The sequence below is a fragment of the Pinus tabuliformis genome, chromosome 3_2 (genome assembly GCF_031772625.1).
Source record: "Pinus tabuliformis cultivar Carrire ecotype Pingquan chromosome 3_2, CPIR1, whole genome shotgun sequence".
In the NCBI taxonomy this organism is placed as follows: domain Eukaryota; kingdom Viridiplantae; phylum Streptophyta; class Pinopsida; order Pinales; family Pinaceae; genus Pinus; species Pinus tabuliformis.
The window spans coordinates 355,403,015-355,415,217 of NC_142302.1; the positions used below are offsets into that span (position 1 = coordinate 355,403,015).

Here is a 12,203-nt window from a genome sequence, read left to right on the forward strand (position 1 = left end):
AACCACTCAACCTTATCACACCATCCAAGAAAGAATCTTCCCATCCCATTCCAAATGAGTTTGAGGCCTCCAAAATAGAGAAATTTACGCCACCTATGAAGCCAATTTGCAGTGAGGATAAATCACATGTAGAGTCTACTAGAATTGATAAGAATATGTTTGACTTCAATCTCAAAAAGGAGTTAGAGAATGTCAAGATAGTTGTCCATTTGACTGAATTATTGAAACAACCCCAATATAAAGCCCAAGTGTCTCATTTATGAGTTCACCCACCATTACCCCCCTGTAAGATAGCCTTAACATACAAGAAGAGAGACCTATTATTTTTTTTTAACCCCATGTGGAGGATCATGACACTTCCAATCCTTCATTCTATGTCACCTTGGTAACTCATGACCTGCTACTACATAATTGTATGCTTGACTCAAGAGCATCTCACAAATTAATTTCATTATCTGTGATGGAATAGTTGGGAATTGAGATAATGAAGTTGTACAAATATCTATGCTCCTTTGATTCCAAAAGAGTAAAGTTATTGGGTATGATCGAGGATTTGGTGGTCAATTTGGCTCAAATCCTAGCAAAGAGTGTACTAATAGACATTATAGTTGCTCACATCCTCGCAAGATTTGGTATGCTTTTTTCCAAGTCACGGGGAATGAAAATTGGGGGTTACATTAAAATGCATTTAGCTTATGCAACCATTCGTGTGTTTGGTGGAGAGGAGCATCGATTATACAGGGAATCTAGATTTGTTAAGATAGTTAGAAAGGAAAATTGTTCAAACAATGCTCCTGTGTATGGCAAGGAGAAGGATTTTTCTTGTCTGTTGTTAGAAGAATATGATCAAATCATGGGAGACACCCAGGTGGAATGTACAACTCAAATGAGTAAATAATCATTGAAGCATGAAAAGGTATGGAAATTCTATTTTGATGGTGCTTATTCTAGGAAAGGAAATGGGGCATGTGCGTTATTGGTTTCTCTAGAAGGAAGCTTGATCCCTCCCTCTTTCAAGGTGGAGTTTGAGGCTACAAAAAATGTTTCTGAATATGAAGCTTTGTTGTTGGGACAACAAGATGCTAAAAACCTTAATATTAGGTGCCTGACTATGTTTGGGGATTCAGAGCTAGTGCTAAAAAAAATAAAAAATCAGTGTCAAACCAAGCATCCAAGATTGAAGGCATGCAAGAACGAAGTATGGGATTTTATTGAAAATTTTTTCTTACCTTTCAATATTAAATTTCTTCCCACATAGCATAATAGGATGGCATAATCCTTGGAAATTAGTGTTATAAATTTTAAACCTCCAAAAAATCCCTTTCTCACATATGAATTCGAGATTAGGTGCAAGCCGTCGATACCAGAAAATGTGAAGTAGTAGAAAGTGTTTTAGGATGAAGACCATATGAAATGTTTCATGGAGTTCGTTGGGTAATTCTCAAACTCGATGATTGATCAGAAAGACGAGGAGATGACATTTGAATAGCATGTTATTTGGGAGGAAACAATTATTGGTCACATGATATTACATCTAAATGGGAATACTATCCCTAGAGGGTTGATTCCATTGGAAAGAATTTTTAACTCAAATGATGCGGTTGCTAAGACAACTAAATAAGAGCATGAGGAGAAGGTGGAAGATTGTAATATTGGCATAAAAGAATATCCTGGAATCATCAAGCTAGCTAACAGAGTCGCTAAAGAATATAAATAAAGATACCTTGACCTTTTCAAAGAATACATGGATGTGTTTTCTTCGTCGTTTGAGGATTTAAGGACTTTTGACACCTCTGTCATACAACAAAAAAATTCATTTAAAAAAGGAGGGAAGCCATATAAACAAAAGCTCAGGAAAATTAATCCTTTGTTGCTCCCATCAATTGAAATGGAGGTGAAGAAACTATTATAAGCCAAGCTAATTTTGTCGTTGAGGTACTCAAACTGGGTAGAAAATTTAATATGAGTCAAGAAGAAGAATGGGGAAATAAGGCTATGTGTAGATGTCAGAAAATTGAATAAATACTTGCACAAAGATAACTATCATATTCCTAAAATTGATTATATTCTACAAAACCTCGTAGAGTCTCCCCAGATGTCCATGATGGATGAATTCTCTGGATACAACCAATTCCATGTACACCCTGAGGATCAGAAGGGGACAACTTTCACTACACCTTGGGAACTTTTATGTATGTTAGAATGCCTTTCAGCCTCATAAATGCTGGAGCTACTTTCCAAAGAGCGATAAATATAGAATTTATTGGGGAGTTTAATAAATTCATAGTAATCTATCTAGATGACATAAATTTTTTCTCTAGATCAGATGAAGATCACCTCAAGAATTTGCAGCTCACATTTACAAAATGTAGAAGGTTCGATCTATCCAAAAATCCCAAGAAATTACAATTTTCTTTACGTGAAGGGAAGATTTTGGGCAATATTATAGCAAAGGAAGGAGTGAATATTGATCCCAAAAGGGTGGAGGCTATTAATTAATTTCTTGTACCAAGAAATAGGAAGTATATTCAATTTTTTTTGGGCAAAATAATTTTTTTGAGAAGATTCAGACAAAACTATGCTGGAATTGGCAAAGAAATCACAAAAATGTTGAAGAAGGACAGGGAAGTCAAGTGGACCATAGAAGCATGGGAGTCATTCAATAGAATTAAAATATCTTTTGTAGAAGGTCTAGTGTTAACCAAATCATATTATTAGAGGCCATTCCTAATTTTCTCTTTTGCTTCTCATACCAAGGTGGGAGTTGTTCTATTGCAAAAGAATAATTAAGGACAAGAACAACCAATTGGAATTTTCAGTCAGGTGTTGCAAGATACAAAGATGAGGTATAATATCTTAGAGAAATAGGTCTACGATTTGTTCAAATATTTGAGGGCCTTTCAAATTTACATCCTACAGTCGAATATAATAGTGTATGTTCTAACTTCTGTTGTGAAAGACATTCTCATGTAGGGAGACAATGAAGGTAAGAGAGGAAAATGTATTTCAAAGATTGAAGAATATGGTAAAGATATCAAAACCACTAAGTTGATGAAGGAGCAAGGATTAGCTAAAATATTTACAGAGGCTAACTACCAAGCCCTGGGTTTAAACTTGGCAGCAAACAAGGAAGGAAAAAGTGGAAGAGCAAAGGAGCAGAATAATATAAAGACTTTAGCGCAGAGAATTTAGATGAAGTACCTCGTATCACAGTGGTATACGTATCTAGTCTATTATTTAATTTTTTTGAAATTCCCATTGAATTTTGACAAAGCTAAATATAGTGCCTTAAGGCCGCAATCCCATAAAATTGTCATTTCTAATTGTTAGTTGTACTAGAAGGATTTTGTGGGGGTTTTTCTTTTAATCCTAGTAGAAGAAGAGATTCATAAGGTGATTTATTAATTCCATAATTGTGTCTTTGGAGGACATTACATTTGGAGAGCCACTACCTATAAGATCCTTAAAGAAGGTTTATATTGGCCCAAGTTATTTGGTGAGGTTCACGTTTATGTCAGGTCTTGTGGAGAGTGTCATATTTTTGCTAAGAAGAAGAAGTTAGCACCCCTCCCCATGATATCTACTTTTGTGGAGGATCCCTTCAGGAAATTGGGCCTAGACTTCATAGGAGAAATACATCCACCATCCAATGGTTTAAACAATTGGATACTTACAGCCACCGATTATTTCACTAAATGGGTGGAGGCCATCCAAGCTAGAAATGGAACTGATGCAGTGGTCATTAAGTTTATGGAGGAGAATATCCTTGCAAGATTTGGTTGTACAGAGAAGATTATCACTTACAATTCTCACGTGTTTAAGTCAACTATGTTTATTAGTTTCTACTAGAAGTACAAAATCGTCATGGGGCACTCCATCACCTTCTACCCACACGAGAATGTACTAGTTGAATCTTCAAATAAAACTTTAGTAAGGATTCTCAAAAATACCATATGATAAAATCAGAAGAACTCAAACTCATAACTGATGTTTTCTTTAAGGGACAACACATTCACTACCAAGAGGTAAACCAAGAAGCATTCCTTTGAATTGGTATATGGAAATATTACCATTTTCCTTGTCCAACTAGCCATGCCAGTGGCCAAAATTTTATAGGATGCTGACAGGGAAAATTTTAAGAACCCCCCCCCACATTTATAAATATAATAATTGGGCGAATCTCCATGGTATATAGGAAAAATGGAAGGCGATTTTATCAATAATATAATATGTATATATAATTTTCTGGCGAATCTCTCACCAGGCATGGCGAATATTTTACTCAATTATAAAATCTTGTAAGAACTTGGCAAGTCTTTCACTAAATAATAAAACTTTGTAAAGTCCTAGTGAATTTTAGCATTGTGAACTCTTAGAGAATTTTTTGAAGAAGTATAAAACCATATATGATAAGAGCCACATGGTGGCAATATCACTATCTTTTTTCACATTTCCACGACATGGAACCTGTCTATAAAATTATAAAAAAACCAACCAGGAACAGGAACAACTCAAATGCTTTGTGAGAGCTAGTCTAGAAAAAAGCAACAAATAACATGTCGGCAGAATTGTTCATCGGTGAGCCGCTATTTCGTGGGCAATCTGTAAAGGAGCAGTTAGATATCATATTTCCAAATCCAGGAAAGCCTTTCGCATCCCTCACAAGATTTGTTAAAAATGTTGGGTGTCTAGAAGGTGTGGATTTGCTGAAACAAATGTTACAAGTGGATGGAAACAAAAGAATAACAGCTAATGAAGCTTTGCAACATCCATACTTTCAGTCCTACAGGACTATAAACAACTGCCCTAAAGATTAAAAATGGAAATCAGCTACAAATCTCTTGATGACAACACTATCAAGATAGAGGTCGATGCTCTCTTAAAGACAGAGCTGCTGGAAATGGAAGCAGGTGCTATGAAGTTGACACTAGTAAAAGATGGGACAGCACAGCTTCCCATAGTGCATCCCACTCTGGGACAATCAGTTTTTTGATGTTTTGCAGATTGGGTTACAGTCTTGCAACTTGTTTTGGATTTGTCACCAACTTGATGTTTTGCTTCTAATTTATTTTCATCTGGTGATAAACAAAGTGTCAATCTTTTCTCAGGATAAAATAGTATTCTTTACAGACATATTAACTTGGCTGAAAAGTCCAGGACAATATGAACAGGACAACTTCCAGGTTTTTTTGAAGATTTCTCCTATCAATTTACTGCCGGAGGGTTTTCTGTGATTTCTTGCACTTCTGAAATTTAATCAAATTTCTACTTGAAATAAAAGTTCAGAAGAGACTATATCACTAATGCTAAACACACATAATTGAGAAGCCGATATGAAGCATTGTTTTTTTGGCTGTGTTACAACTTTGGTGACCATGCAGCTCAGTCATTGCATGTTCAGTTTGTAACTCCACCTTGAAAGAGTGAAATGTGTGGTGTAGGATAAGAAGCTCTCTGTTAAGGCGCAATTGTTTTTCCCCAAAATTCTAATATCTAGATTCTATCTTGTTCATGTCTGTGTCAGGTGATGTTTCTTTTCATGTGCATGTGTTTAGTCAGATATAAAATACTCAAGTTCTCACCAGCCTGGGCTACAGTGGCCATTCTGATGATCTATTTCATACTCATTGCATTTTCTAATAAAATGACATTATATTCATTTAAATTATGTGATTGAAATAGGGATACAAGAGCTTATTTGTATTTGAAGGTCTATAAGGCAGAGTATAAGCTCACACCAATCCTTGTTATTCTCTGCAAGAGAAAATCAGTTTCTATTTCACTCCTCAATAACACTGACTAAATCTCAGTTTGAAAATCAGTTAAATTAAGAAGACTAAATCCCAATTTGAAAATCAGTTAAATTTAGATGAAATTACTCATTCAAAATCATTTGGATGAGGAAATTGTCAAATAATTGTAAGTTGTCGTCTTAGAGAACATGAAGGGAGCACATTCGTCATATTCTACCAACTGCAACATACCTACCTTCAATGCACTCTCTGTAAGGACCATAACGGGAGCAAATGTGGACCCATGTACAAATTTTTACTGCCTCAGGGTTTGTTTCGTCCTGTGACTACTAGGTTCGTTAGTCCTTCACATAACTCTCCAACAAAATGAATCCAAGAGTGGAATATAGACTCTTTACACGCAATTTATTTTCTAGAAAGTCTATACAGAGAAATGAAAGTTGCAAGTATAAGAATTATGCTTCAAAAATGAATTTTCTTGTGTAGTGAGCTATACCAAGGGTATGCTTTTGCAAAGTTTTATAACAGAAAAATTTGTCAAGAGGAATTTATTAAGGAAATCTCTTGTTAGAAATGAAATCCAGTTGAGTTGAGATAAAGTCCATAGTTACAAAGAAGTATTGTTGTGGAAAGCAATTCCACTATGACATTCTTGTACATTTTAATACAATATAAAAGGAAATTGATGTGATTTCCAAGCTACTTGAATCCATTGAACACAGAGAGAATCAGTTGAGAACTGATGAATGAACATGGAAATCGATGTAATTCCTAAGCTACTTGAATCCATTTTGAACACAGAGAGAATCAATTGAGAACTGATGAATGAACATGAGCTGAAGCAAAAGGACACTATCATTAAGCTAGTCGACCCTGAAATTGAAGAAAATGATCATGTCAAACAAATCTACTAGCAGTGTACTAATAACGGTAAAATCGACTTGCAAGAAGAAAGTAACTTAAATACCACATTTGTTGGAAAATGAAATCAATCAAAAAATGTTCTAACCAGAGATGAAGTTGATTCAAATGAAAGAAGTTCAAATCAGGGTGAGGTGAACCCAATAAATGAGATGTCGATAATCCCAGGAAAAATCAACTAGCAACAATGAAGGAAATCGATTGAAAATAATTAGTTAATTCCATTGTTAAGATTTCAACTTGGATATCATTTGTTGTCCAGGTACATTCTCTTGGAGAAATCGACCTTCATGTTAGGATGTAAATAAGTTCCAATTAAACAGAACATTTTTATTTGAGGGGAATTGAGGTCCAAAAGAGCAGAGTTCTTGGCAGAGGAACAATATAACTGCAAACACCCATTCAATATCTATGACTGTAGATTGAAGTTATGCAACCTTGGAAGCACTATTGAGTACTTAACCAGAGCTGTAGAATCATTGGTACTTTATTAGATTTGATATGCAATACAATGCTTGATTCGCCTTGATTCCCATTTATTCTGTTTAATTTCTGCATACTGATTCCTACTGATACCGTTCCAACTGCTTGAAACAATAACATTTTCAAAAGGTCTCTTTCACTCTCACTTCAATTAGAACAGTACCCCTTTCTCTACTACATTCATGCACATATGCTTACATTTCCAATTCTGCAGATTGGTTTTCATGAAATTAACCAATACTTGTTTTGCATCTAACGAATTCACATAACTAAACAAAGCACTGAAAATATCACCAGAACTGAGTGGCCTCTCTAGTATTACAAGAAGATTTATTCAAAAGAAACAAGAAGTTATTTTAAACTACCCTAGAACAAGTCCATGTGGATGCTTATTTATGACACGCCACAATGCTGTCCATCAAAATATTTTCCTAAAAACTGTCTCTATATTGGGTTTCAATGGTAGGAGTTTTAGAGTTTTCCCTGATGATGACTTGATTTTAAAATAACTTACTTACTTGGGACCATTCACCCTTAATTTCAGAGGTGGCCGTGGTAGAGGAGGCAGGCACTCATTTAACAGTCGAAAGCCCTTTACAAAGGGGAATGGTACCAGCATAGAGAAGAAACACAGACGGTTTGAAGAGGATGATGGATCTGCCAAAGATGAACGATCAAATAAGGTCCAAAAGCTGGAAAATGATGGTGAATTACAGGCATCTGAGACTTCCAAAGCTGCTGAGGATAATTGAGCACCTCAGATGATTCAGCAGACCATGCCATACGCTTTATTTTTTATTATTGATTATAGCTTTATTTTCTTGAACAAATTTTGGGTTTCATATTGTATTTCTTGCCTTTTCTTTTTTCCCTACAAAAGGTGTAGGCATTAAAAATTTTGAAGTTAGAGATGTAGGATAGTTTTAATGTTTTGGATTTGAAGGCTGAATTTTTTAAGGTGTAATGTTAGAGAACAGCTTTGCAATTACCTGAACTCGAGAAGCAGCGTTTCATGGCAATAAAAAATTGCCAAAATATAAATACTATATAATTATAAGTTGAGCTCATATATTTGCAAAATTTGTTAGATTCTTACAATTATTATTCTTTTAGTGATGAGATTAGTATGTTGTTAAGTCAGCAGAATGGTACCTGTCTCTTCATGTTATTATGTAGCAAAATGGTACCATGGAAGGAATATGACACACGAACATATAGTGGTGGAATTTTACACAACCTAAACCATTCTTATTGAATTTTGTGGATATTGTCATGATTATGGCTTGGTAATTAAATAAAAAAGAATTAGGTTCAGTCCTTTACAATAAGTGATGAATATGCACATTAGTATGGTGACAAGGTCTTTAGTTATTGCTATTGTTAACCATAAATCCTTCCATCGATGGAAACATTTCTATGGATGAAAAGTGAAAATGCAGTGTGGTGTGTGCTGTGATATCCTTGAAGATGAATAAATGCATTCTACTGTGTAGCTTTTAACTTTTGATTCTCATTAATACCATAGTATTCACCGGTACACCTTTGCATTGTCTTCTGTGATATTCAACCTGAATCAAACCCTGCATCTGTTCATTCCTGATATTATGCAATAAAAATTGCTAGTGTTATAAATGAAATTTGAAAATTAGACATGGCTACTCTGTTTTAATAGTTGGTGAATGCTAACCATTAACTATTTGAACCCTTGGTCCTTTTGTTAGACCAAAAACGCATCAGGCATGGCCCTTATGGCGCATCAAAGAAGGATCTCAAGCTTCAGCACATTTGATCCATTTGATCAATCAACCTGGCATCCATGAGAACTGGTTAGTAGTGGGTAGTTCTTTCTACGGTTCTCTCCACCACTTCTGAATTGACAATATAGTAGCATTACCAAAAAGTTACTCTTCTTGGTACTTGTCTACCCAGAGCAGTGTAATGAACACCGTAGATCCATTTTCACTATTTACATGAGATTGACAGTAAAAAGTAGAAATGTGGACACGACACTGAAAAAATCAGCATGCCAACAAAAGATGCCAACTAGTCAAACATTGCTCAGATCTGCAGCCAAGATAATGGAGTACTGACATCTTGATCTTCCTTTCCGCCCATGAGCTTGCTTCTAACTTCAAGGAATGCTTTAACGAAGTCAATGTTATTGTTCAATCCCCTAGTTTTCATACAATCCTTAGCTATTCTTTGAGGTCTAGCATAATACGTCACATTCCTAGCCATATAAGAATATGAAACCACTGTGGCCATGGGAAACTTATAAAGCAACCATAAACAAATGTATTGCTGGCAACGAAACTCACTTCTTTTAATCTTGAATTAAAAGCTTGATGAATTGCTACATCGGCGCAGTCCGTAATCTTCCAAAGAATTGTTTGTTGGCAAAATGCCCACACTATGATCTGTGCTACTAAGTGATACCGTATCATCATCCACCCCAAGCATGGCAAGGGTGAGATGGGTTTGTATATCATGCCCCCCCTGATTTTCTACAATGTCATCCTCATCTGAAGTATCCATATCCTTGATCATTGTATTCTGGCACCACGCCCAGTCAGTCCTCTCATCTTCTCCTTGTAGTAGTTTTAAAATCTGCCATTAATCATATCTTGGTATTAAAGAGTAAGCAGAGATGAACAGATGTGGTTAACATAGAGTGTTTTATAGCTAAAAGAAAATGTAAGAAAAATTGCACCCTAAAGTAATTTTTGCAGGTAAAGAATACCCTCAAAAAACACACGAGGTAGTAAAAACAAGCCCCTGAAGCATATAGAAATGAATAGAGGAAGATAAATTACTCTGCTCATGCAAGGACGGTAATGAGATGTTTCCCTTAGACAAAGCGTAGCAGCAAGCATCATTCTATGCATTTCATTTGTATCATAAACATTTTGCAAACATTTGTCAGCAAGACTTTCCATATTCCCATCCTGTAAGAGTGGTCTTGCATGGTTTCAACATTTACAGAAGGTTAAACATGAGCCCCTAATAAGGATAATCAATATAAATAAACATGAAGAAGAGAGTCAACTGTAAAAACTAGGACTTACCCACATAATCAGGCTTTCTTGACCCTTGGGACTTGCTGTATCAATTGGCTTCCTTCCAGTTATTAGCTCAAGAAGGACCACACCAAATGCATACACATCCGTCTTCTCATTAACCTTTCCATAAACAAAGTATTCTGGAGCAAGATACCTGTCAAACTACAATCACAATTAGTGAATTTACAAATTGGATAGCTTTAATCTGAAAATGGCCAATCGAAACTGGGAAGATGCTTACATACCCAAATGTTCCTAAAACATCGCTGCAAGTGATATATGAAGATGTTGGTGCCCACCTTGCTAGCCCAAAATCTGACAACTATTATAATAACACGCACATTAATTCTGTTGAAATTTTTCATTAGTGCAGAATTCCAAGTTTCAGTTTACAAGTCTAGATCACTAAGATCTCTTCAAATACTGAATTGTGCAATTTAGTCTTGATTCTTCTTGCAGTAAAAAGATTTATACCTGTGGTTCAAACTCTTCAGAAAGCAAGATATTGGAAGACTTTACATCTCCATGAATGACAGATTGAGAAAAGCCATTATGCAAGTAATCTAATGCTTCAGCAACTCCTACAGCCACTTTTAATCGCACTTTCCAAGGAAGTATTGGCTTTTCCTCTCCTCCTGAAAAATATATACATAGTCAATAGCTAGGACTATAATCAAATCTCAGAAAAGAGAAAATGAAAGACCCTGCCATACAATACATAACACTATGATGCTTAAAACGTACTACTGCTTAATATTTCTACACGATTTCATGATTCTTAAAATGCAATACTATTGAGTATATACCATGGAGATTCTCTTCAAGGTTTCCTCTGGATACAAAATTATACACCAGAAGGCGGTTAAGGCCTTCTGCACAGTAACCGATAAGTGTAATGACATGGTTGTGCTTCAATAGAGTAAGAATCTCAACTTCAGAAAGAAGCTCTTGCTCTGTTTTGGATGATGAATTCAAGATTTTCACTGCCACCGATTGTCCATCAGGAAGAAATCCTTTGTACACCTTACTGCAGCCTCCTCTTCCTATAAAATTCCCTGCAAGAATAAGGATGTTACATAATTGAATTGAGTTCACAAGGTTAATATACATTTCAAGGGAAATTTCCCATTCAAAACAGAAGCACAGAAATGAAAAACTCCATGAGGAAAACTACAAATGCAACCTGTTGAAAAACCAGAAGTAGCAGATTGAAACTCCTGATATGTAAAATGCCTGCAGGTTTTACTTTGACAAAGGAACTCTAATCTCCTTGCCAAACAATTTTCTTCTCGATCAGAATCATTCTGCTGACTGCAAGGAAACCCTTCTTCTTTAGAGCATGCTTCAATTGGTGCTACCTCATTTGAAGACCGAGCTTCATGTTCATAGTTTCAAACCTTCTGCATAATCTGTCCTTTCAAATGAAGCTCTCCAGTTGCCTGTGTAAGCCTATTTGGCAACTGTAGTGCCCATTCAACTACAGATGTTTGTTTTGATGTAGACTGTGGAGTAGGAAGCTTGGTCAGTGAATCGGCTCCACGTAAGAGGGGCCATCCAGGTACTGATTCTCCTTTCTCTGTAATCAGTCCCGAAGTCGCCCTTTTGGGAACCTTTTGGTTAAGAACTACCCACTACTAACCAGTTCTCATGGATGCCATAACAAAAGGGAGAAGCATGCCAAGGAAAATGGCATGAGTAAAGAAGAAATTGAAAAGGAGATTTATGAGTTGAAGGAGAGATTCAACATAGTCAAAATGAGGCTTGAAAGAGAATACCAAAGGTAGAGATGGGACCTAAGGAAGAAGGCCAAATTACTTGTCAGAAAAAAGATTTTAAGAGGAAGACCCCTAAAGCTAGAAAGCTAGGGAGGAAGATGAAGCACCTGTTGAGCCTAAAGTTGAATTAGTTCACTATTTTGAACCAGAGCAGGGAATAGTCCTTGATGATGAGGAAGATGTTGAAGAGAGACTATCAGAGAGTCTCATGG

At 35.9% G+C, this 12,203-nt stretch overlaps 1 protein-coding gene across 1 annotated transcript; it reads right to left on the reverse strand.

The window, feature by feature from the left end:
* Positions 1-10,198: 10,198 nt before the first annotated feature.
* Positions 10,199-11,341, reverse strand: LOC149180930 (protein kinase STUNTED-like). The gene is made up of 4 exons (XM_089414036.1): positions 11,023-11,341; positions 10,691-10,851; positions 10,462-10,538; positions 10,199-10,370 (listed from the first exon to the last, which is right to left on the reverse strand). Exons 1-4 carry the CDS (start codon positions 11,324-11,326, stop codon positions 10,199-10,201), a joined length of 714 nt encoding a protein of 237 aa, XP_089270162.1. The 5' UTR covers positions 11,327-11,341.
* Positions 11,342-12,203: the final 862 nt, after the last annotated feature.